This window comes from Neocloeon triangulifer, unplaced genomic scaffold (genome assembly GCF_031216515.1).
Source record: "Neocloeon triangulifer isolate White Clay Creek 2 clone unplaced genomic scaffold, ASM3121651v1 ptg000002l, whole genome shotgun sequence".
Lineage (NCBI taxonomy): Eukaryota > Metazoa > Arthropoda > Insecta > Ephemeroptera > Baetidae > Neocloeon > Neocloeon triangulifer.
This window is the reverse complement of record NW_026775545.1, coordinates 2,163,100-2,186,619: the sequence shown is the minus strand read 5'-3', so window position 1 is coordinate 2,186,619 and position 23,520 is coordinate 2,163,100. Positions and strand designations below refer to the sequence as shown.

The 23,520-nt window shown below is 37.3% G+C and overlaps 8 protein-coding genes across 9 annotated transcripts in view; 3 read left to right on the top strand and 5 right to left on the bottom strand.

Moving 5' to 3' along the window:
* The window catches only part of LOC132205040 (uncharacterized), a 54,273-nt gene that overhangs the window by 16,154 nt on the left and 14,599 nt on the right, over positions 1-23,520 (top strand). The window lies entirely within an intron of this gene.
* LOC132205470 (sorbitol dehydrogenase-like) lies at positions 418-2,334 on the bottom strand. Its single transcript, XM_059634527.1, has 8 exons — positions 2,201-2,334; positions 2,113-2,146; positions 1,895-2,059; positions 1,333-1,492; positions 1,091-1,275; positions 850-1,028; positions 671-792; positions 418-607 (listed from the first exon to the last, which is right to left on the bottom strand). Exons 1-8 carry the CDS (start codon positions 2,252-2,254, stop codon positions 451-453), a joined length of 1,056 nt encoding a protein of 351 aa, XP_059490510.1. The 5' UTR covers positions 2,255-2,334; the 3' UTR covers positions 418-450.
* On the bottom strand, positions 2,200-4,686 carry LOC132205469 (sorbitol dehydrogenase-like). Its single transcript, XM_059634526.1, has 8 exons — positions 4,579-4,686; positions 4,472-4,505; positions 4,255-4,419; positions 4,039-4,198; positions 3,805-3,989; positions 3,455-3,630; positions 3,275-3,396; positions 2,200-3,213 (listed from the first exon to the last, which is right to left on the bottom strand). The coding sequence occupies exons 1-8, from the start codon at positions 4,630-4,632 to the stop codon at positions 3,039-3,041; spliced, it is 1,071 nt and encodes a 356-aa protein (XP_059490509.1). The 5' UTR covers positions 4,633-4,686; the 3' UTR covers positions 2,200-3,038.
* Positions 4,578-9,687, bottom strand: LOC132205471 (inosine-uridine preferring nucleoside hydrolase-like). Its single transcript, XM_059634528.1, has 7 exons — positions 9,395-9,687; positions 9,137-9,343; positions 8,884-9,079; positions 8,705-8,821; positions 8,506-8,642; positions 8,273-8,439; positions 4,578-8,214 (listed from the first exon to the last, which is right to left on the bottom strand). The coding sequence occupies exons 1-7, from the start codon at positions 9,407-9,409 to the stop codon at positions 8,049-8,051; spliced, it is 1,005 nt and encodes a 334-aa protein (XP_059490511.1). The 5' UTR covers positions 9,410-9,687; the 3' UTR covers positions 4,578-8,048.
* On the top strand, positions 5,400-7,954 carry LOC132205215 (serine protease 53-like). The gene is made up of 12 exons (XM_059634156.1): positions 5,400-5,536; positions 5,601-5,664; positions 5,717-5,873; positions 5,931-6,103; positions 6,161-6,399; positions 6,466-6,640; positions 6,849-6,913; positions 6,959-7,113; positions 7,172-7,341; positions 7,394-7,489; positions 7,540-7,685; positions 7,739-7,954. Exons 1-12 carry the CDS (start codon positions 5,489-5,491, stop codon positions 7,913-7,915), a joined length of 1,665 nt encoding a protein of 554 aa, XP_059490139.1. The 5' UTR covers positions 5,400-5,488; the 3' UTR covers positions 7,916-7,954.
* LOC132204595 (uncharacterized) lies at positions 10,238-11,518 on the bottom strand. The gene is made up of 4 exons (XM_059633217.1): positions 11,069-11,518; positions 10,892-10,999; positions 10,677-10,834; positions 10,238-10,605 (listed from the first exon to the last, which is right to left on the bottom strand). Exons 1-4 carry the CDS (start codon positions 11,411-11,413, stop codon positions 10,254-10,256), a joined length of 963 nt encoding a protein of 320 aa, XP_059489200.1. The 5' UTR covers positions 11,414-11,518; the 3' UTR covers positions 10,238-10,253.
* Positions 11,936-17,185, bottom strand: LOC132205306 (splicing factor 3B subunit 3). Of its 2 annotated transcripts, XM_059634275.1 has the most exons (18): positions 17,048-17,185; positions 16,835-16,881; positions 16,467-16,713; positions 16,072-16,415; positions 15,763-16,017; positions 15,461-15,702; positions 15,232-15,410; positions 15,025-15,180; positions 14,824-14,975; positions 14,615-14,770; positions 13,948-14,562; positions 13,549-13,889; positions 13,373-13,492; positions 13,155-13,320; positions 12,889-13,101; positions 12,528-12,677; positions 12,276-12,473; positions 11,936-12,219 (listed from the first exon to the last, which is right to left on the bottom strand). In XM_059634275.1, exons 3-18 carry the CDS (start codon positions 16,690-16,692, stop codon positions 12,079-12,081), a joined length of 3,654 nt encoding a protein of 1,217 aa, XP_059490258.1. In that variant the 5' UTR covers positions 16,693-16,713; positions 16,835-16,881; positions 17,048-17,185; the 3' UTR covers positions 11,936-12,078. The 2 variants fall into 2 exon arrangements, with proteins under 2 accessions (XP_059490258.1, XP_059490259.1); XM_059634276.1 differs by lacking the exon at positions 16,835-16,881.
* LOC132205214 (uncharacterized) lies at positions 22,102-23,359 on the top strand. Its single transcript, XM_059634155.1, has 6 exons — positions 22,102-22,176; positions 22,232-22,276; positions 22,333-22,366; positions 22,419-22,483; positions 22,538-22,643; positions 23,313-23,359. The coding sequence occupies exons 1-6, from the start codon at positions 22,102-22,104 to the stop codon at positions 23,357-23,359; spliced, it is 372 nt and encodes a 123-aa protein (XP_059490138.1).

Here is a 23,520-nt window from a genome sequence, read left to right as displayed (position 1 = left end):
ATACTAAAATTTAAAATTGCGATAATAATTTATATGAAATTCATATTAGTGCATCTGATTGTGAGTTCCTTAAAAAATTATAAACGATCATAATGTAAGGTTTCCATCATCAAAGGCTTTATTTGCCACATTTTTATTTTATGGTGAAGATATTATTCCTCTTTCTCCATCATCAATTTTTTATATCACTAGATCATCGGTTGACTTTCACTCATGATTGTCAATAATTTATTAAACCACAGTCAACAAACAAAGATCGTATTTTGCTTTGAAATAAAAATTGCATCAGAAAAGCTTCTTAAACTCTTAACAGCATAAAAATATCCAATTTCAAAAGTGCAGATATTGAACTTTGAAAAAATATGAATGCAAATTATTAGAAAATATATTTATTGATTTATTTACTAAAATTCAACATTTTCTTTTGATGACATTTCTTAAAAGGTAATCTTATTTTTTGCAATGGATCATGATTTTGACAGCGCCTCCAGCTCCAGTTTTGGCAGTTTCAAATGCGGCGAGCGTCTCTTCCAAAGTGTAATTATGCGTGATTAGTTTCTTCACGTCAACTTTGCCGGACGCAATCATTTCCAATGCCAATGGATAGCTGTGTTTTTTTTTCAAAATGTTAACATTTAGAGAAAGCATTTTTTTTTTATATAATTATTACCAATTAGCATATCTGAAGACACCTCGAATATCCACTTCTCTCACAAGGGCATTCACCAGAGGAACGGTAGCTTCGGGTCTTCCCATTCCCACCACCACAACCACTCCACCTGACTTTGTGGCCTGCAATTCATATTTAGTAAAAAAAAATTTATTTTAGAAATTGAATTTCTAATATACCTGAATGGCAATTCTGATGGAGCTCTCAGCTCCAGAACACTCGATGGTCTTGTCAGGCTCCTTCCCCAAAAGCTGATGGACCTGCTCGACTATGGCCTTTTCATTACTATCCTTATTCAGAAGAACTGTGTAGTCGGCGCCCAAATCTTTTGCTAAGTCGAGACGATTTTGTGCCAAATCTGAAAAAAAAAATACACTTTTTATATTTTTCTTGTTTCAATTTTTTCACATTAAAAATTACCGGTAATGATGACTTTGGTGGCTCCCATGGCCTTGGCGCTAAGCATTGACACCAGGCCAATGGGTCCAGCGCCAGTGACCAACACGGTTGACCCCAACTTGACATCTGCCCTTCGACAGGCGTGCACTCCAACCGAAAGTGGCTCCAAAAGCGCGCCTTCCTCCATTGAAACGTGATCTGGAAGTCTTTAAAAATTTGTAATTTAATATTATTTTGCATTTTTTTCTAATATTTTTATTTACTTGTAGCAAAAGTCAGCTGAATGCGTGTAGTACTGGCACAGGTTTCCATGGCAAGGTGGGGTTGCGCAAAAAATTATGTCGGCACACAAATTATAGCGGCCGTGTTTGCAATATTCACAAGTTTTGCAGGGGACGCCTGGCTCGATGGCAACTCTGTCGCCTATAAAAATTGGAAAAAAAATTGTTTTTAAATTTCCCTTTGCAAAATAGGCAAATTATGCGTTGGCTTACATTGTTATTAAATAAAAAATTTTGTGGCTTTTTATAATATTATCTTTAAAAAAAATTTCCTTAAAATTTCTTAATTTTCCTGATACTTTAATTTTTTGTAATTAATAATGTTTAATTTTTACATATTTATTTGTATATTTTGGTACATATTTCAAATTTATTAATAAAAATAATACATTAAGTAGTTAAATAATTAAAATAAACTGATAAATTCAATTTTTTATATCCGGAAAATTAATATAATCATGGCTGGCGTGGTCATAAGGATTGATTTTTATGAGATTTCAAAACATTTTAATTAGATTAAATATTTTAAATTAATTTTATTTACCAACTTTGAGGTTCTTGACATTTTTCCCAACCTTGGCCACAGTGCCGCTTGCTTCGTGTCCCATCACCATCGGAGCCCTCACAACAAAATCTCCAATAGCTCCATTGACCAAATAGTGCACGTCGGACCCGCAAATACCAACGCTGCCCATTTCCAAAAGAACCTCTGAATAATTTTAAAAATTAATACAACATCAAATATTTCATTTATATTTTTACCATGATCCTCTGGTTCAGGTATTGATCTTTTTTCCTAATGAAATATAATTGATAATTTGAAAATTTAAGTACAGAGAATCAGTCTCACCAGTCGCAAATCATTGACCTTGTACAGGACGGCTGTCAGGTTGTCCGATGCCATGATCGCCGCGATTGTTTTGCCCTTAGTTCGCCAAGTGTGCACCACGCCGTCAGCTGGAGAACAGCAGTCGAGAGCTGATTTCGTACTTTAGTAGGTCAAACTGGTGCGCATCTCAAGCGGGGTTAAATATTGGGCGCCAAACACGCAAGCGCCGGCGCGTTTATTCCAAAATTCTCCACCACGTTCTGCATTCTTCCAGAAAGTAAAAGTATGACAAGGTGCCTAAAATAATCTATTCTCAAACTAATTAAATATCAATTATTGAAGCATTAATAAGTCGTAGTTTGGTGTTTGCTAGAATTCCTCTGATTCATTATTTTCTCATTCTCATATTCCTTATCAGAAATCGCAAGCTTGTTTGCAATTTAGTTGCGTTTCATTTAATACGAAAATTGGAAAGAGAAATATATTTTCAATATTCTACAGCGAAAATCTCTTTGTAACAATTTAAGATTCTGATAGGAGATGTTTTTTTCTGATAACGGTCTGTTTGCAGACAACGGCGCGCATTCCATCGTCTTTTTTATTTCATCATACACAGTCGCGGGTCAAACAAGTTCAAATGACGATTCATTTTATTGGTTTTATATTTGTGAAATACGAGATATCACGCTTAGCGATTGCGTCCTTTTTTATTTTTCTTCAGCACAAATCTGCCTCAAATAAAAGAAAATATACAAAAATTTTTTTATCTCTAATAGGGAGGGAGGGTAAAATTGTAAAATACCATAATCAAATATTTAAATATTTTTTAATCACATATTTTAATACTCGTGGATTTTAATTAACTCGCAGATTCAGATATTTTCTTCCGTTTGCAATGAATCATGATTTTCACTCCACTTCCAGATTTGGCAGTTTCGAGCGCGGCGTGTGTTTCCTCCAAAGAAAAATTGTGCGTGATAAGTTTTTTAACGTCAACTTTTCCAGATGCAGTCAATTCCAGTGCCAATGGGTAGCTTTTTTATAAATAAAACATTAACGTTTTAAAATTAAAAAAAATTTATAATTATAATATACCAGTTGGCATATCTGTGTACGCCTCGAATATCCACCTCTCTCACAAGGGCATTCATCAGAGGAACGGTAACGTTGGGTTTTCCCACGCCGACCATCACAACCACTCCACCTGACTTTGTGGACTGCAATTTATTTAATTTTTAAATTCAACATTGATTTCAATTGAATATTTTATTTTACTTGAATCGCAATCCTGATGGAGCTCTCAGCTCCAGAGCACTCAATGGACTTGTCAGGTTCTTTACCCAAAAGCTGGTGGATCTGACCGACTATGGCTTTTTCGTCTAAGTTGATTAAAAGCAGTGTGTGATCGGCGCCAAGACTTTTAGCCAAATCAAGACGTTTCTGCACCAAATCTGTGTGGATTTTTATTCAAATTAATTATTAAGTGTTATTATGCTATATTGTTTCATTGTTTTCTGAAATTTAAAGTTTTTCATATAAAGCTCCCAAAGTAAAAATAATTCTGATGTTAAAAATAATTTCAATTTTTTTTTTATTTTAAATAAATTAAGAAAATTTTAAAGCACCAGTAATGATGACTTTGGTGGCTCCCATGGCTTTAGCGCTAAGCATTGACACCAGGCCAATGGGTCCAGCGCCAGTGACCAACACGGTTGACCCCAACTTGACATCTGCCCTTCGACAGGCGTGCACTCCAACTGAAAGTGGCTCCAAAAGCGCGCCTTCCTCCATCGAAACGTGATCGGGGAGTCTGCTTAAAAATTTCAAAATTTCCAAAATATTTTAATAGAAAAATTAACCTATAACAAAAGTCGGCCGAGTGCGTGTAATACTGGCAAAGGTTTCCATTGCAAGGCGGGGAAGAGCAAAAATTTATTTCAGCGCACAAATTGTAACGACCTTGTTTGCAGTAGTCACAAATTTTGCACGGTATGCCTGGTTCGATTGCCACTCTATCTCCTAGCGATTTAAAGATATATAAAAAATTTGATTTATATCAGATGGATTTGTTTTACCAACTTTGAGGTGCTTGACATTTTTACCGACTTTGGCCACAGTGCCACTGGCTTCGTGCCCCATCACTATGGGGGCTTTTACAACTTTTTCTCCGTTGGCTCCATTGATAAAGTAGTGAACATCGGATCCGCATATTCCAACACAGCCCATTTCCAAAAGAACCTCTAAATTAAATTGCAGAAGATTAAGAAATTTGTTAATATTTTAAATTTATACCATGTTCCTTTGGATCTGGGACTGGCCTGTTTTCCTTAAAAAACAAAATATTTATTTAATTTTTGTATTTTAACTGCGAATTATTAAAATAATTAAATATTCCTCACCAGTCGCAAATCATTGGCCTTATAAAGAACAGCGGTCAGGTTTGCCGTTGCCATTTCGCCGTAGTTTTTTACTTTCTGTGTTGTGTTTTAAAGCGCCGCTTCAGGTGTAGAAAAGCGACGCAATGCGAACAAACGGCCAGCCGGTTTTGCAGTTCAAACTGGTTGTTGCGCATCTCAGGAGGGGTAACTTTATGGGCGAATTGCCAATTTCATTTCAACAACTGAAGCACAGAAGTTTCCAAGTTTTCTCCGTATTTTATTAAAATTTTACCTTTATGGCGGCTGCCAAAATACATGAAATCTTTGTCATTAAAAATGGTTTATATTGAAACAATAAACAATTAAACAAAAAACAATTTTGTATATTGAAGAGCTTTTTTCTGATAATATTGCTTGTTTGATTTACACATTACAAGATTACATTATGTCTTTTTCAATGTGAATTGAGTTCAGGAGCAAGCCAAAAGTTTTCACAAAAAAAAAAAAAAAATAGAAGAAAATAATAAAAACTTAAAAACTCTATTTTACTGCAATATTTCGTTTTCTCTCAAAGCTGATTGATTTAAAATGAATATCTAACGCAGTCTTCTGAGAGAAATAATTCAAAAGCCAAACTTTTAATCATTTTAAAAAGCGCAAAAGATTTTGCTGCTATTGGTGTCATGGAGAGTCCAATCGAAGATAAAAACTTGATATTAAATAATCAAAAAGAGGCATTCAGGAGTGGTTTTTGTTTGCTTGGAAATGGATGCGGGTTTTTTTTATCACAACCAATCAAGCCAAATTTTCTCTTGACCACTATTGATAAGATTTAATCAGCCAGACTGATGCACCACAAGATAAAAAGAGCATTATAGTTATATAAGAGAGTTAAAAATTTAAAGTGTCCAATTGTTGAATAAATCTCAAGATGTGGAAAAGTGCCATAGCAATTTTAGCTCTTCTGGCTCTCTCTGAGGTATAAATTTCATTTTAAGAAATTCGCGAGGTGAAATAAAAAAACGGAATTATTTTTCAAACAGGCCGTCGACTGGTCTGCAGTGAGGCCGGCGTTCAGGGTTAAATCCAGTCCCCTGCTCAGAAAAGGTATTCTCACTTAAATTGGAAGCAAATACTAATTTTATTTTAATTTGCAAAGCCTATAACAAAAAATCGTCAAAAATTATTGGTGGATCTCTCGCCACCGCTGGTCAGTTCCCTTATATTGCCGCTGTTTTAAATAATGGAGTTGAATTTTGCGGCGGAGTCCTCATTTCTGATTACACTGTCCTCACCGCTGCCCATTGCACCACTGGGTATAAATAAAAATGTACCAAAGGATTATCCTACTTATTTGATACTAAAAAATTCAGAGGAGTCTATTATGAAGTCATTCTCGGTGCTCTGAACTACAACAACGCGGCTGAACCCGGCCGCCTTGTTGTGACCGCGACCAAAGTCAGGGTTCACCAGGCCTACGACGATTTCACTTTGGCCAATGACATCGCCGTCATTGAGTTCGATTCGAGGATCAACCTCACCTCCAGTAAGAAAAAAATTTAAAAAAAAATATTATTTAAAAAAAAAAGATAAAATTAAACAGCCATTCAAACTGCACGTTTGCCTGGTTGGTCGCAAAACGGCTTGAAATTCGAAGACATCCCCGCACGCACCGCTGGCTGGGGATGGACTTACGAAGGTGAAAACGCCATCAACCCCGACCTGCTCTACGTGGACGTGACCACCATTTACGACGACCTTTGCCTCGCCTACTACGGCAACCTTTACGACGCAAGTCAAATTTGCATCGACACCAGCTTTGGCACGGCCGGCACTTGCAACGTATAAAAAAACAATTAAATTGGCCAATCTGAATAATTAAAAAAAAAAAATGATTCAATAATTTAGTCCGACGCTGGCGGCCCGTTGGTCATTGTCGATAGCGACGGTCTAGACACTGTGATTGGAATCGCTAACTATGTCGCTGACGACGGCTGTGAAGGAGTTGGCCCTCAGGGTTTCGCCCGTCTCAGTGGACACCTCGACTGGCTCGAAGTCAACGGCGGTGTCATTATTAGAGAATAAATTGAATATCAATTTTAATTTGACTTTTTGCGTTTTAAATGGTGTAGTTACATAATCATATAAATGCAGAGATTGATAGGTAAAGTTAATTAGACGATAAGAAAAAGTGATACGGAATAACCGTGTGCGTTTTCCCATTCCACAAGAAGGGCACATTTTCATATATAAAGAAAGACGGTGTTTTGATATTATTCAAAGTCAGTGAGCGATTACGATGGTCTGCATTAAATTTTTGGTGACACTTTGTGTTCTTCTGGCAGCTGACATAAAAGTAAGAATTTTCGTCAAAAATTGGGAAAACTAATATTTTTTTTAGGCGTTTTCCATAAATGAAAGAATAATTGGAGGAACTGTGGCACTATCAGGACAGTTTCCATATCAAGCGGGCGTATTTATTGATGAAACAAGATTTTGCGGCGGCTCTTTGATTTCTCCTCAATATGTTTTGACCGCAGCTCACTGCATTCACAAGTTTGGATTTTTTTTTGAAATTAAAAAACTTTTATAAATTAAATTTAATCATTTTCAGCGCTAACAGATTTGAGATTCATCTGGGAAATAATGAGCGCACAAATTTAAACGAGCCTGGGCTTTTTGTTGACGTCACGTTTGACAAAATTGTGCATGAAAATTTTGACATTGTCGGAAGCAAAAACGATATAGCGCTCTTAAGGCTCACAGCTCCTGTATCACAGCCAAGTATATACACAAAGATTTTTTTTTTAAGAAAATCCTAAAAATAATTTCACAGATATTGTCCCAATTCTCTTGCCGACCTGGTCACAGGCAAACTCCACGCTTGAAGGAAAAATCGGAAGATTGTCTGGATGGGGAACCATTGACGATAGTAAATTAATTATTAAATATTTTAAATTTTGTACTATTTTTTTCAAAAAGCCATTCCATATTTGAGCGAATCCCTGCGATATGTGGATTTGTTGGTTGTTCCCATCCAAGAATGCCAGATAACTTTTAACGAAGAACTTGTGACCGAGTGCCACATCTGCGTCAGCTCTGACGTGGGAACAAAAGGATTTTGCAGTGTATGTTAATTATTGTCATTTATTTAAATAAGTAAAATAAATTAATGAATCAGGGTGACACGGGAGGAGCTCTGGCTTTTGAAAACGACTCTTTGGAATGGCAAGTGCAAGGAGTGAGCAGCTTCGGTCACCCTTTTGCCTGCGAAAATGCAGCGCCTCAAGTTTATGTGCGCCTCACCTGCTATTTGCAGTGGATTGCTGACAACTCTGATATTATTATTAATAATTAGCAAAATAAACCAAATATTTATTTTTAAATTTTATACAAATATGCAGTTTTATTTTTGGTTTCAATTTTTACCAAAAAATATTCCTTCAGAGAAGCCTAAAAATAATTTGACGAAACTTGCCTGTTGATTTCTTTTACAAAACACAGTTGGGGTGGTCAACGGCCATGTACATCAGTTGCTTGAACTTTTCCAGATCTACCTCTTTGATTAGTTTCACATTGTCATCACATTTGCGCAAATGATCAATGACCACTTGACCCCTAGTGCGCACGCCGTGCAGCTCAACAGTGAGATGGTATCTGTTAAGCAATGAAACAATAATTAGACAATAATAAATTAATGAAAGAAAATTTCTACGTTTCAAGCTTTGTGATAATGGACGGGTCAATGAAAGCAGCTGTGATGAATGAATCACACGGAATCCAAGAGGGATTCTTGCTCTTTTCATTTACAGTCTGCTCGATTTTGTTGAGCAGCTCGATCTGCTTTGTATTGGCCTTTCCAAAAACTTTTTCCCTCCATTCCTACAGAAAAGAAAAATTATTGCTCAAAATAATACACTCCACATTTAAGTGAGGGTGAGGGCTTACGTATGACATTCCTTGAGCCTTGGTAGGCTCCCATGGCACAAGAGTAATGTGACTTTGAGCGTTGGCCAGAACAATGTGTGCAGCTTCAGGATCGTGGAAAAAGTTAAACTCTGCACATGAGGTAACATTGCCAACACCTAAGAAGAAAATTTCAATTATCATTCTAAATTAATTAAAAAAAAATAATAATAATAATTACCAGACATATTTCCACCCATTACAAAAATGTCTTTGATATTTCCTGCAAATTCTGGGTCACTTTTGATCGCAAGGGCAACATTTGTCAGTGGTCCTACACACACTAGGCTGAGGCGCCCTTTCGGAAAGAAATTTTTTAGTAATAAAAAACAATATGAACCAGAACAATTATTTTATTACCCTTGTATTGTCTGGCCAAGTCAGTCAACCCAGCAACAGCAGTTTTATTTTGGATCAGTCCCAAGTCTGGCTCTTTGTCAAACTTGGCACCACCAAATCCATCCTCTCCGTGGTAGCCAGCGTGGGACACACGACTTTCATCTTTGGGCACTGGTTCCACGATAAGTGGTTCGACAGCGCCTTTGAAAACTGGAACCTTTTACAAATACAAATAATTATAAACTATGAATATCGCTTTTAATTAAAATTTTACATCTAGTCGGTCGACCGATTGAAGGACTCTGAGTGCATTTCTGGTTCCATGGTGAACACTTGTGTTTCCGTCGACACAAGTCACTGCAACCAGTTTGATCATTTTTCTCTTGTCAGCAGCCAGGAGCATGTACAGGGCCAGGGCATCGTCCGTGCCCGGGTCAGTGTCGACAACCACCAACGGCGGCACCAACACCAACGCTTTGTTCTAAAATTGGTCATAACTAAAGCTGCGATTCATAGGAAAATACTTGGTTACCTTATTTTCACTCATCTCTTTTGAATTTATGGTTTGTTTTGGTCTGCTGTAGTTGTAATGAGGTGAAGCCAAGCAATATGAGACGGAGGAGGTTGAAAAAGATAAAGAAGTGCTGTTTGCCAACTGATAAAAAACTAAATTTGTAAGCCTTCTGTAGGCCAGGACTTTAAATAAGGAGGAGCAATGGCGAGAAATTCACCCTGGCTAGACAGAAAAACATGAAATTCAAATTTGCAATTTAAAACGCATGCTTTTGTTTAGCGCTGCAGCTGGAATGTGGGAGGCTAAGGAGGGCGTGGGATGTATCAGGCTCACATGCGCCCCGTTGTCATGGCAACTTTTTTAGAGGGGCTATAAAAATTAAACACCACGAGCATAATTATTATTTACTATACAAAATTTATTCGATACTGTGACCATCCTTGTTATTTATTATCTCCTATTATGATTATAACGTACATTTAGATAATGCACAAGTAGTGCTGCATCACAAAAATTAAAACGGAATTTTTAAATCCTTTAAGTAAATTGATGGAACTGAGATCCGCCGCAGTTGATATAGTTCTTGACTCTTTTCATTTATAATTACTATAAACCTCAGCTGTTTCATTTTTATAAATGCGCAGTGAATGATAATAATTGAATTAATTAATTGATTTGTCTTACTCTTACATTGTGATAAATGCAAGATTTATAGTACTCGTGTATAATCACATTGCTTCGTTGATTTGTAAAGAAGACTATTATCATTTTAACAATTTTCGCTCCGTCTCCATGTCTTTGAACATTTGGTTAATGAAATGGCTTTGAGCCGGTATTGGCACGGCAAACAGAATTTATGTATTTTTCAAGTTCCGACTCAAACTTTGAGCCAAACCTCAGTGGCACACTCGTCACCAATCCAGCAGTCTTTGAAGCCTGCCACTAAAGACTTGGCTTGGTACCAAATGCCTTTTCCCTTTTCCACGTCACACTCCATGCTCTCAACCCCCATGTCACTGAACACCTTGAAATTGTTCGGGTCTTCAATTGACGGAGGCTGGTTGAATTTCATGACAACACGCTGAGTTCGTTTGGGAAGGGTGAAGTTGGGCTTGGGGTCAAAGCATGAGTTTTCACTTGATCCAGTCTTGTGCAAAAGGAGGAATGTGTTTGTCGGATGGAAAGGCTTGCCAATCAGTTTCTGCATCCCTTCCGAGGCTATCATTTCCCTGGAAAATAGAATAAAAACGTCAGGTTTCAAACAATTTGGAGGTTAAGAATTTCTTTCAAAATTACATACCTGAGCAAACGAGTGAGACAAATTCTCGAAGGAGGGGACCCTTGTGGAACTTGCACCATTGCAGGCAATTCAACTATGTAGAGTTCTTGTGGAGTTGCGACAGTGGCCCCAATGACGATGGCAAAACTGTCCGCCGTTTGCACATCTTGGCGAATGCTCTAAAATTATGAAAAATAAATTTACAATCTGTAAATTTTATTAAATAATAAAATTACCTCAAAAGTCTTTTCCAAACTCTCAATGGCACAGCAGGCTTTTCTGTAATGTTTCTCAGCCAAAATCGCTGATGGTCTAGCTACCTTTGCAGCAGGTCCACCTTTGCCCTATAAAGAGAAAAAAACTTACATGTTATAAAATGCCTTTAAACTTAATTTAAATTTAATCAAAATCACCTTTTCTATGTCCCACTTTTTCTTTCTATCCACCACATATTTGAGCTGGTTGTACTGGTACGGAATTTGTTCTTTCATAAATAAAATGTATTTGATGAGTTCAATGATAAGTTCAGAGCACGTGACGTTGGACAAGACGTCCGGGAAGTCGATGCAGATCTCGGAAAAGACCTTGTTCTGCTCTCCAAGAGCTGGCATGCTGATGCTGCGGACGGCTCTGCTCGGCGGAGGACTGTTGTTGTTATTGTTGATGGCCGCGTTCTTGAGCGCGGCCGTGACCTCGGACAAGGCCACCTCGCTCTTCCTGGGCTTCTTGCACTGGGAACGCCTAGGGGACAGTTCCATCGAACCGGAATTGAGGCAAATTCCGGGAATAAACTCCTCTGAAAACTAGACTCACGTTGACCTGTTTTGAATGAACTAGGGATTGTAGAACCATGGGATACGAAGAAAGGCGGAGCCCCCCCATACCCGCAATGTTAAACTGGTACAATGTAATCAAATGGGAGCTGGTACCTAAGCCCCGCCCTTATTCGTATCCCAGAGCTCTACTATCCCTAGAATGAACTTGTTGACGGCGACGCCATCAGCGTTCATTTGTTCCCCACTAACGTCAGCAGCCAATCAAATCGTTTAATCTGTGTATGGAATGGCGCGCATATTCAAGTAACATATCAAGCTGGAAAATTTTCAAAAAATGCGTCTGGTCAATTTTATAATTTTGCTTTCATATTTAAATTTTCTTTCCTTGAAAAATTCTAATTGTAAGATTTTAATGCTTTTTTTTAGTTACACTGCAAATTTCATTCATTAACTGAATAAATTAATGTGCTTGTAAAAAAATGACACAAAGTAGCAGGTCTTTTTTTTAGTTAATTAGAAGTCAACTCACAATCATTTTATTTTACGCCATAAAAATGCAGTAAACATTGAGTTGAACAAGTTCAGGTTTCAATCTAACACTAAAAATGATAATAAAATATACATGCCAAAAAAATTTACAAGTGATTTTAAAAAGCGTATCGGGTGCGAATGTCTTCCAGCTTTTTGGACACTTCACTTGACATTCGGTCCAGTTCTTCTGCAATCTGCTTCTGCTTGGACAAGTCTATTGAGTTGAATTGTTCACAAAGATCGCCGTCAATGACATTCTGAAATTAATCAATTTTAAAGTCACCCGACAATAAACTTTGTATGCTCAACTAACCTTGACTGGGAAGTAGTACGACCTGTATGACAAGTGGTCACGACCACAAATTGGAGGGTACTCGGAGCGCATGTGCATCTCCAGATGCTGGAAGAAATCGTGGTCTTCGTGTGAGGTGAAGGGGACCAAGACTCCGATTGTGCCAGAGAGTGTGGCATACATCAAGGCTTCGGAGCCTCCAGGAATCAGTGTCGTTTTCTGTAAATAATCAAAGTTGATCATTTTATCTTGCAAAAAATTAACAAACATTACCTGTAACGAAGTGATACATTCGCCAATGTGGAAGTTGCACACAACATCCGATTTCTGGGAAGCTCCTGAAAGAAGACCTCTGTCCCATAATGCTTTGTTTCCAGTCGGGTCATCTTCAACTTCATCAGAAACGCTTGGCGCCAGTCTCGTCTAAATTGTATAAAAATTATTTTTATTTAAAAAATAAAAACTGTTACAAATTAAGAAAAAAAAGAGAGAAAAGAAAGGCATATAATCTACGATTATAATAATTTGATTAATTGTGTCATTCTTTCCTTTTTTAAATTTATGAAAATTCAAGCTTCCAAAATGGAACAAATTTGTATTGCAAACTGAAGTATTAAAAAAAATAACTTCTTACCACAGCAATGTTGCCAAACTTGTCTGCAATGGCCACAGTGTCATAATCCAGAACTGCCGTGCAAGTGACCCATCGAGGATAAGTGTCATCAGCAAAGATAATCAACTGGTTCTCCATTCTCTTGTACCTCACACTGTAGACACTTTCTTGGACATCACTCACATAAATTCTGTGGCCAATGGTTTGAATGTTGACGATCATGTTGGGAATATGCTGAAAGTTAATGTTAGAACAATTTTGTCTGACAATTTCTCTTGACGGCTTACTTTGTTCTCGCACTTGCGCAACAACTTTTTCTTTCCCAGATCGTAGAGACGAAGCATTTTGCCTATGCCCACCAAAACACGGCCTTGGAATGAGCAAAGTGCATACGGGATATCTTCAACTGGAGTTTTGTGCATTAAAGTCAACTCTGTGCACTCCAAATTAACCCTGAAAATGAAGTTAGTTAAAAAGTCACTGATGTGATTCTAAGATTTCTTACTTGTAAGAGTACAAGTATCCGCCACCCACAATTTTTGGGTTCAGCTGGTAGTCCTTAGCAATGCCGACAATGACGTACTGGGAGCCGTCTGACTGGTTGGCGAATCTCATCATTGCAATACTGGAGTCATATTATTTTAATGGAAATCGATTGCAATTATTTTCAACACAACTTACCACATGGCTGCCTCGTTCTGCTCAAGTCTGAGCATCTGGTGTGTCGTTCCTTGAACAGCATCCATGATTCGAAGGGCAGAGGCCCACATGCCTGGACCAGCTTTCGGGGCTCCGAAGGTGCTCTCAGGCAAATCCTCATTGAGGAACGCTTCGGCCATTTCTTTCGCCAGCTCCTGTTCCTCCTCACCAGCCGCCTCTTGCATTTCTTGGGCCATCTGGATGCGCCGCTGCTTCTTGGTGTCCTCGGTGTACGCATTGTGATCAGTCTCGATGATCACCAAGTTGTTGGTTTCGGGGTGGATGACAAAGCGACGCGGAGTGTACTCCAGAGGGAATGAAATCTAAAATTCAAAAGAAGAGTAAAAAAATAAGAATGTGAATTTTTAAATGGAATAATACCTGATTGAAAATAGCACCCAGTTTCTCCAGCGCCAAAATCCTCAAGGTGTTGGTTGAAATTGCAACGATACCCTCTGGACACTGTTCTGAAGAGAATCCAGAGGCATACTCCAGCATTTCGTATGACAATGGTGTCAGGTGGAACCTGTTCTGGTAGTGGTAGCTAAGCCAAGTGCGGCTCGAGATGGCCAATACTGCTTCATTTCCTTGCATCTTGACTCTAAAAAGTTTCACAGGCCTCGAGCCCAGATATCGAGTCCTGGTGTCAGCCAAGTCTCCGGTGGCGTAGTCCAGGACAGTTCTAAGCAGAACTCCGTTGTGCAGACCGATATTGAGGAACATCCTGGATGCAGAAGTGATGTTTCCTTCTTCGTTGGCTTCTTGGCCGCCCATCTCGACAATGCACAATGACTCGGCAGAGGCAGGAAGGGCCTGCATGCTGAGAGGCGAAAGACAGTCCGAAGGGTCGAGAGAAATGATGCGAACAGTGTTGTCAGATAGACCAACGGCCAAGAACCGAGAACGAAGCTCTCCTGATGGAACTGAGGCCAACGCCATGCAGACAATGTCCGAGGGCATTTCCTTTCTCTCCGTGTACTCGTTCAGTTGACCAGTCTAAAAAGAGGAGTAAGAAAAAAATGATTGATATGTGTGAAAAAAAACTCACAGCATCCATCTCAAAGTAGACAATTTCTCCTCCAGTCAGTGCAATCACAACTTGGCGTTGGTTTACAGCGCACTTGACGATTGTTCTTTTTCCTGGTGCCTTCCACTCATTGACACGCTTGTCTGCTCGAATGTGACGAATTCCATCAGGATAAACCTATTGAAAGTTGTGTAAAACCAAATTAAATTAAAAAATGTGAAATATTTTACCTGCACAAGAGCTTCGTCTCCCAGGGCAGAGCATGATAGGGTTGGAGTAGTTCCTAAGAATCCAGAATCTGTAACTTCCTCGACAGTTTCTCCAATACTCAAAACAAGAGTGGCGTTTACGAAGGACACAATGATGTAGGCATCAAATTCCTCTGCAGAGTTAAATAAGTTTCTTGTGAACTTAAAATCTGAATTCATTACCATCAAATCTCTTTTTAACGGTCCACACAGCATTAGGATTGCCAGGAAGCTCAGACACAGCCATCTCAGACACTTCCAAGCCGTGTCTCAACACTCTCAAAGAGGACCTTGGTCCTCGGCCGCACAGCATGTATAGCTGAGATGTGTCCTCATTGGCTAAACATTTAAAACTTTCTAACGATTCAATAGCTAAAATTAAAAAAATACCTAAATCAGCAACTTGGCATGCCAGGATAGGCGAGAGGGCCTCCAATTCATCAACCAGGACCAAGTTTCGAAGCGCTCTGGGAGCAAAGAAGAAAGTGTCACCCTCTTCCAAGGGCATGGCAGAGCTAAATTCTGGCTCGTCATCATCGTCTCCGAGGTGGGCAATTTGATACAAGTAGCTGCAAAATTGCAAATTAATTTAGTTATTTTTTTAATTGTGAAAACTTACTGGTTGCCAAATTCAGAGGCAACAAAGAGGAAACCAGTTTTCAGAACACACATGGCTGAGGCAACTGGGACTGTGTCAAAGTACTTGAGTTTGATTTCAGTCACCACATCTTCGTCCGTCTCAAGAGTGATCTTGAAAATATCTCCCTGCTCAGTTTGTGCGAGGAAGAAGAACATGGTCTTTGTCTTGTGTGTGGCAGAACAGACAAAAATCATCCCTCTCTCAGGATCATCCAAGTCATTCTGAAACGACAAAAAACAACTTCAAAATAAATTTCAATAGTGATTTTTAAAAGAAATTACCCTCCTGCGGGGAATAGGGCATCTGATGTCATGCTGATCACCAAAGTTTTTGTAGGTCAAGTAGTTTTCTGAGCAAATCAACACTCCACTGGGCCCATCATTTCCACCAGGCACGGTGATAAGAAAGTTGGCATGCTCCTCCAGAGGTTCACTGTACTTGCGAACAACGTGGTTCAAACCCAGATCCAACTCGTAGAAAGTCAGAGTTTGCTGGGTTTTCTGGGCAGCCTCACCAGAAGGATCACTATCCGCCTCCTGAAATTTAACAAAATCAACTTTGGCAGCAGAAAATATCTCTTTTCAACAAACCTCATAATCGATTTCAAGACAAGCGAACATAGGGTTTTCGAAACCAACGTCAACTCCGACAATGTGATAAACGAAGGTGTTGCTCTTGTGTGCCTCGAGAGGGGAGGAAATGGTCAGATGGGCTTGCGCGTCTCTGTTCAAAATGTACACCAACTTTTGTTTCTCGATGGCTCCAATCATGACTGCACGGCCCTTGGGGTCAACAGCCAAATATTGTCCAGGGACAATTCTGCGGCAGCCGCTCTTTCCGTAGGTCTCCTGGTGCACCTTTTCAAGGGCATTCTTGGCAGGGTTGTACTCCAAGATGACAATGCGACCGGAATCAGAGCCAACAACAATGTAGTCTGAAGAATGAAAATTAATTAATTAATTAATTTTTTTTTTAATTTGCATACCTTTGGTTCCTCCAGTCAGACGGAAAGCCATTAGAGATCTGATGATGCCAAACACCTCCATGGACATGAGAGTGTGAACTTTGCCTGTGTTGGGATCAGGGCGCAAAAGTTCCAAGGACTTTCCTCTCGAGACCATGATCTCTTGGCTTTTGGTGCCGCTGAAGTTCCCGTGAACGGCATGGGTGATTGCAGAGGACCTCTGCAGGGTGAGGTTGTACAGATACATCTTGGCGTCTGTTCAGATCACCTTAAAAAATCAAACACGCTTATAAGTACGGGCACCTTAATATACATGAAGTAAATTAAAAAATAAATAAAATCTTGAAATTGAAAGTTGTCCCCCCGGAAGCCGGCTTGGAGAACTTTACCGTCAGCTCGAATTCGTGGCCATTGTATGGGTTGAAAGTGGGCACACCTGAAAGGAAATTAAAGTGCTTACCAGTTTTGTAATGAAATCTGAAACATTCTGACAAATTAGTAAATTTGCGAACAAATAAACAAAAAGCCGGCAACCCGTGTAAAAGTTTTGTTAATTTAAATTTGATTACAAATTTTGAGATTTTGCTGAAACTTGTGCTCACCTTCGACGATTAACTTAATTAAGCAACGGTCTAGAGCGTAAATTCGTCCGATTGGCGTACAATTGTCCTAAAAACAACTCGAAATTTAGAAATTTTATGATAAATTCCCAATACACATGGAGGACGCCGTGTTCATCAACAAACAAAACACGATCTTTGATAGTACGTGCGAAAGTGGCGCCGATTTTTTTGCTCCGTTGCCGCCAGCATAATAATAGGGTGTTATGCAACTCGCTCGACTCGTATGAAAGGCGTAGTGCCTACTCTATAATATTACAGGCGCTTTTTAATTTATGAGTTAATTAAAATTTCAAATTGCTAAAAATCATGACATTAAAAAAATTTAAAAACTTAATTATAATAAAAAAATTTTTAAATTGATTAAATTAATCATTATTTGAATAAAGAAGAAAAACAATATTTTTTTCAATGATATTTTCAGAAAATAAAACATTAATAGGCTCACTGCGGCAAGTGGGATCTTTTTTATCTAGGAGGTTCAGCAAAAATCTTGCTAATGGTGGAGATGCTTTTTTCCAAAAAAAATTAATACTCTTTCACACAAAATATTTGTGGATAATTTAATTTAAAATAATTAAACGAACGATTTTATTAGATCCTAATCAATCCTAATGACTGTAAAGTTTGTTCATGATGTTTTAATATTTGTACTCCCTTTTTTAAATTTTTGAAATGCTGCCAATACTTTAAGTACATTTTATATTTTTAGTGTCCTATCAGCAAAAAGTTGACCTCCTTATTTATATCGCCGCCCCAGTTATTCGATAGTGAACGGTGAAACTATCAAATAAGGCAAATGGCTAATGACATGGAAGTTTCCAATTTCTTTCAATTTGAAGTTCATGTGCTCTCTTTTTCTGTCTCCGTTCATTCTGTAGAGCCGAACGTGAAAAGTGACATAAAAAACTCGCTTTCCACGACCTTGCATTTTTAAAGAATCTGGTCGTTTGCCAGAAGACTTGGCCGACTCGTAGAATGGCAGTGGTAATATGGCGCAAAAGCTTTTTTTTATATCTGCCTCGGCGTTAGTTTGAGGTAAGCATCAAATTTCGCTCGGTCGATCCGTTCTTATCTATTTTGGCCGGAAGAAAATCTTTCTCTTGAGAATGACGGTTCGAGCTAGTTTGGGAAGCTTACTCTGCATAAAGCCGGCATGAGAGTGAGATATATGAACTCTCGAGGGAGCACGCGTTTCGCATTGCGATAATGTACATAATGTTACGTCAGACAAACTTATCAGGAGAGAAAATTTCACAGTTTTCAAAGAGTAGCTCAGCTATAACTAGGGATTTTGCAAAATTTTAAAATTCTTACGGGAATTTATTTAAATTTTAATAAAATATTATTAAGGTCTATAGAGTGGTAAAAACTCTGATTTGTATACTTCACCTTAAAGTTAATATGAAAGTGGATATGCAAGGAAATTGTGTTTTTCTGATTAAAAATTCATCAGACAAAAACTAACTTTTTTCATTGGAGATAAAAATACATTTTTAGTCTATTTAGAGAAGTTATTCTAAATTTCTTGATTATTTCAAAACTTTTACCTCAAAACACAAATTTTTTTCCCTCAAGTTAATTAAGCCTTTTAACTTTTAAAACTATTGTGTTGACATTTTTATTTATTCGTGACCTGCATTAATAAAATTACATTTGTAAGCCCTATTGTAATTAAAAGTCTGTGGAAAATGATCTAAATTAACATTAATTGTTTTTAACAATGAGTGCATAATAGTTAATATAAATTACCAGAGCAAAAGCTGCACCGGAACTGCAATGCTTACCACAGTGGAAATAACCGCAAAATATGAAGCGAATTTTCATTAATTATTCAGCAGCTACTGTGATTAAACTGTGCTTTTCTCTCTCGAACTTGATATTTTTCCGCTTTCAATTTAACGCAAATATGATGGTGTGACACGGCCGGTGGGATTTCGCATGCATGAAATTGCGTTTGATGACGGGGTGCATGCGGAAAACACAGAGGACCGTTTGTTGCCAAAACTTATTAGGGCGCGCGTATACCCTGTCCGTAATGTGTTATTCTAGGGGCAGCCAGTTATATTTTACATATCTCCCTAAAGAGCATACACCGGCGGGCCACGTATGGAATTAAATGCAAACATTCGGTTATGCGGTGCATAAATTGGTTCAATTAAAGTTTCATCAGGTGTTGCTGGTGTTGGGCTGTGATTGGATTTTGCTGTTTATATATGGTTAATTTTTTAAATTGGTTTGCCCTTCGAAAATACTTTTCAGCGAGTAATTTTTTTAAAAACGTGCTCTTGGCATGAAATTAATATTTCATTTTATTTGCCAATTTGATTTTTAAAACTATAAACCCCTATAAAAAGTATCACCAGCGTTGTGGACCTCGAATTTTAATACAATAATAATGATTTTTTTTTTAAATTATCAAATTTATTTTTATTTACTTAAATAATTTATCTTTTTGGATCTTTTTTTCTTACCACATAATTTGAATAATCACTTTTCCCTTTATTAAATTTTATATCCCATTTTTTTTAATGGAATTCAAATATGTAATTTAATTCTACAAAGTACAAGATTTTTAGAGAAAAAGCAGTATTCAGTTTCAATTTATTTTGTGACGAATAAATACCTTTTTTCTTTTCAATAACAATGTTGCCATTTGAAACTAATTTCACGTTTTTCAACAAAATGAAAACAAGTACTTGGTCCAAAAAGGGGTTAAAAATACTGTTTTTCTAGCTCTCTTTGTTCAGCAAAACTCTTTTTGCTTCCGGGATAACAAACACAGCGCTGGATGTGGAGAAGTTTGCGCACACCCGAATCCATCTGACGCAAAACAAACTCTCTCTTTGCGCTCTCTCATTCGTAGATAAATAAATCCGCGAGTCGGAAACACACACAATTTGGCAAAATATAATTGGGCCGAGCGTCGGTTTAGCAGGGCACAAGATTTTGCCGCATTGTCAAAAGGGCGGCCTGAAAAATTTGCATGTTCCACATGACGTGCGACACACGCGCTGAGCAGCATTACGGCCCACAGCTTTTTCATCATTTGCGCGCACACACAGTGTTTTTAATGAGACAGCGCGCGGCGTGACCTGGCTCGGCGAAAAGCTTGCAAGCCTCAAATTTGCAGAGATCGGGAAAAAGTCTTAAATTTTCACCGAAAATGTGGAATGCGTCTAAAATTCATATACCATTCATTTGGAATAAAGTAGAAGATTATCTAATTGTATTAGAAAGTAAAAAATCTCATAAACATGACAATATCTTCAGAATGTGGCAAAATGTTTATTTCTTAATTCACTAAAAATTAGGGACCTACTATTTTAATATTTTTTCAAAATTTTATATCACTCAATTTTCATTTTATTTTTCGCCACCCGGTCCCATCAAATGAATTCATTTTTGTTTTCATATGTTGCGAAAAATAACAAACGTCACGCTTCCTGTTTTGAACGGACAAATTTCCTGTCAAAAATTTGGGACGTTTCAAACGCACTGCCCCACAATATCTGCAGCTCTTGTATGTTGGATTCAACAGATGAGTGAAATTTAGTCATATAAAAATGAAAATTGGAATTGTGCTACTCCTCATTTCTATTAATTATATGGTTTGTGCAATTTACTGATATTTTAAACCAGTCATTAAGAATTTTAAATTTTCTCACAGGCCTTGGCTAATTCAGCCAAAAAGAAGAATTCAAATATTAGTATTATTTTTCTGGTTGAAAATTTATAAACATTTTTTAATTGAGTATTTTTGTTTCAAGGAGGACGGAATACCAAAAGTCGGAACTACATTATAAAATGCTGTGGAAAAAATGCATGCACATCAGGCAGTGTCAATAAGTTAAACTCTACCCAAGGAGCAAAATCTGTATGAAAATCAAAATATGAAGAATCACATTTTAATCTAAGTAAATTTCGTTTTAAGTTGGGCACTAGTAAGAAAATTCAATTATCTGCTTCTGGTAATCCTCTATTTGAATTTTATTTTTAAATGTACTCACATTTCAACACTAGCGACCTTGACAACATCAACAATGACTTATTTGAATACAATGAGTAACAATGTGAATGGAGTCACTGAAACTGCCTACGATACCTCGACTGAATTAACTGACGGAGGAAATAGTGTTAGCGTATTAGACACTTCTACAGAAACAGTTTTTGTTTCTACAGAAACAGTTTTTGCTCCTGCAGAAACTTCAAACATCATAGGTAATATTTTTAATTTAAAGACGGAGTAAGACAGAGTATATTTTCAAGTGAAATGAATTTGTCAGATATCATTTTTTTCTTTGATAAAAATTAATCTTGTCTTTAAACGATGTTCATCAGGTTCTACTATAGATATGTCATCTACAATTGCTACAATTGAATCCTCCTCTTCCTCAATGCCGACAGTAACGAGTAGTAAATTTTCTTGTAATGTTACGGTATGAGTAAAAGAACCCTATATTCAGCTGAATCAGTTACTTTTAATTGAATTTTTTAACTAGATTGAAAAGTACAATAAGATGCAATATGGCTTAGGTGGTTAAAAAATAATTTTTATTGATTAATTTTCATTTTTTAAATAATAATTATAAAATATTCAGACTACGCCGATGGAAGGTTTATCAACTCTTGCGGCAAAAAATATTTTATAAGCAGCAAACCAGTAACAATGAGAATTAAATTGAGCTATTAATAAAAAAAAATATCACAGGCAGTCTTAGTTGACGCCCGCACCACTTGTTGCGAACACAAGATGCAATTACTGACGGTCACATCTGCATATACGCACTCTTGCGTATCTTCTTTAAATAGTATAATTACATTGAAAATATGTATTTTAATTACAATTATATTTTACGTAAAAATTATCAGACTTTTTAAAACAATCGGGGGTTTCTTATTGGACGGCTGGAATCCAGAATGCGAATTTTGGTGGCTGGTCTTGGAATGGGTGGTTTTCACTATTCGGGGCTGATTTGAATTGGATCGTAAGTCCGCCTGCTCAAGTCGACTCTGAAAAGTGCGCAGTCTTTGAGATGAACGTTGGCGGGGAAAATAAAAGTGGACTGAAACTGTCGAGCTGCACAGACAAATTCAGCTTCATTTGTGAAGTTGGTGCTCAAAGCAAATAATCAAAATTAAAATATATCGCTCAAAATATTTCAGGCCATTGAAACTACCTGTGCAGTGGACACGACTACAACTAAAAACGTAATTATTCAAAATTATCATAATTTTTAAATGCTATTTTCTATTTTGTGGCACAGAGAAGCTTGTTTAATTTGGAGGGCAAATTGATTGGTAAAATATAATTTTTTTAGTCATTCAAGTTTTGCACTTTTTGTGTATCAAGATTCCAGTTCTTACGGCTCCTGGGCGAACACGTTGTTTGCAACTTTTCTTTTTGGGCGAGAGCTGGTTGGTTACAAAGAAAAACGCATGGTAAAATTTATGTAATTAAAATATTATCAGGTTACTTGGAAAGAAAGTTGGACAAAATGTGCAAGTTTAGGAATGAGTCCGATGATTTTGAACGGCTCTGCTGAATATGAAAGCTTCATCCAGACTATTATTAAAAGTGATTCTATTTTTCATCTTTAAATTTTAAGTTTTAATGCTTTTAATCGATGAGATCCTGATGCAACTTGTATAAAAATTGATAATTAATACTTTTTCTTTTAATTATTTTTGATTAAAAATTAACTAAGTTATTAGCTTTGAAAGTTTCTCGGTTAAATATAATTTAATTTTCTACAAGGGTAATAATTGCTGTCTCTCAGACAACTTGGACGCCAATAATAACTCCGGAGCTTTTTTTGTAAAAAATAATTTTCTGAAAGTGTTAATCGCTGAGCAAAGTCCCATCAGAATCTCATTGATTAAGTTTCAAGTTTTTTAATTTTTCACCCTCTCAAAACAATTTCTTTAATATAAAAAGATTGGAGATTTGGCTACTACTACTGGACGGCTGGGGGGCAAATTGATTTCCCTGACAAAGGCCCGATGTGGTGTCCGGATGAAATTCTTGTTAAAAATATGACGCAGTTTCCTATCCAAGGCCTGAATAATAAGACACTCTACGGTAATCAAGATTGCATTGCTTTTCAAGTTTTACGGAAGCCAAGCAACATTACGACTTCGTTTGCGGGCCAATTTTCGCTGTCGAACTGCAGCCAAAAACTAAGATTGGCTTGCAGGGTAAAAGTTTAAAAATTTTGTTAAAAAATCTAATAAAATAACTTCGCAGGGACCAGTAACTCCAAAACCGTGTCAGCGAGAATCGTGCCCTATTGAATTTGCGAAAAATGTAAAATAATCATGTATTAAAATTATCTCATTAATAACTATTTTTCGATTTAGGCCTCCCTGTTTGGTTTAGAAAATGGCTCTCTCACTCGTTAGCAATCTTTTGCAGTTAATTTCATTGTTCAAAGAAATAATTTTTATTGCTTTCA

Bases quoted from the DNA above. Each gene is read 5' to 3' on its own strand.
- LOC132205470 (XM_059634527.1), bottom strand. From the start codon at position 2,254: ATGGCATCGGACAACCTGACAGCCGTCCTGTACAAGGTCAATGATTTG. The intron at 2,147-2,200 runs GTGAGACTGATT...ATATTTCATTAG, and splicing joins AGGTCAATGATTTGCGACTG to GAAAAAAGATCAATACCTGA. The intron at 793-849 runs GTATATTAGAAA...TATGAATTGCAG, and splicing joins CCATCAGAATTGCCATTCAG to GCCACAAAGTCAGGTGGAGT.
- LOC132205469 (XM_059634526.1), bottom strand. From the start codon at position 4,632: ATGGCAACGGCAAACCTGACCGCTGTTCTTTATAAGGCCAATGATTTG. The intron at 4,420-4,471 runs GTATAAATTTAA...AATTTAATTTAG, and splicing joins CCCAGATCCAAAGGAACATG to AGGTTCTTTTGGAAATGGGC. The intron at 4,199-4,254 runs GTAAAACAAATC...TTAAATCGCTAG, and splicing joins TGTCAAGCACCTCAAAGTTG to GAGATAGAGTGGCAATCGAA.
- LOC132205215 (XM_059634156.1), top strand. From the start codon at position 5,489: ATGTGGAAAAGTGCCATAGCAATTTTAGCTCTTCTGGCTCTCTCTGAG. The intron at 6,104-6,160 runs GTAAGAAAAAAA...AAAATTAAACAG, and splicing joins GAGGATCAACCTCACCTCCA to CCATTCAAACTGCACGTTTG. The intron at 6,400-6,465 runs GTATAAAAAAAC...TCAATAATTTAG, and splicing joins GCACGGCCGGCACTTGCAAC to TCCGACGCTGGCGGCCCGTT.
- LOC132205471 (XM_059634528.1), bottom strand. The intron at 8,822-8,883 runs GTAATAAAATAA...TCTTTCCGAAAG, and splicing joins CTTGGCCAGACAATACAAGG to GGCGCCTCAGCCTAGTGTGT. The intron at 8,215-8,272 runs GTAGAAATTTTC...ATTGCTTAACAG, and splicing joins ATTATCACAAAGCTTGAAAC to ATACCATCTCACTGTTGAGC.
- LOC132204595 (XM_059633217.1), bottom strand. From the start codon at position 11,413: ATGGAACTGTCCCCTAGGCGTTCCCAGTGCAAGAAGCCCAGGAAGAGC. The intron at 10,835-10,891 runs GTAATTTTATTA...TCATAATTTTAG, and splicing joins GTTTGGAAAAGACTTTTGAG to AGCATTCGCCAAGATGTGCA. The intron at 10,606-10,676 runs GTATGTAATTTT...TCTATTTTCCAG, and splicing joins TGTCTCACTCGTTTGCTCAG to GGAAATGATAGCCTCGGAAG.
- LOC132205306 (XM_059634275.1), bottom strand. From the start codon at position 16,692: ATGTATCTGTACAACCTCACCCTGCAGAGGTCCTCTGCAATCACCCAT. The intron at 14,771-14,823 runs GTAAAATATTTC...AACTTTCAATAG, and splicing joins GAGACGAAGCTCTTGTGCAG to GTTTATCCTGATGGAATTCG. The intron at 14,563-14,614 runs GTGAGTTTTTTT...TCCTCTTTTTAG, and splicing joins TCTACTTTGAGATGGATGCT to ACTGGTCAACTGAACGAGTA.
- LOC132205214 (XM_059634155.1), top strand. From the start codon at position 22,102: ATGAACGTTGGCGGGGAAAATAAAAGTGGACTGAAACTGTCGAGCTGC. The intron at 22,484-22,537 runs GTTGGTTACAAA...AAATATTATCAG, and splicing joins TTCTTTTTGGGCGAGAGCTG to GTTACTTGGAAAGAAAGTTG. The intron at 22,644-23,312 runs GTGATTCTATTT...ATAACTTCGCAG, and splicing joins CATCCAGACTATTATTAAAA to GGACCAGTAACTCCAAAACC.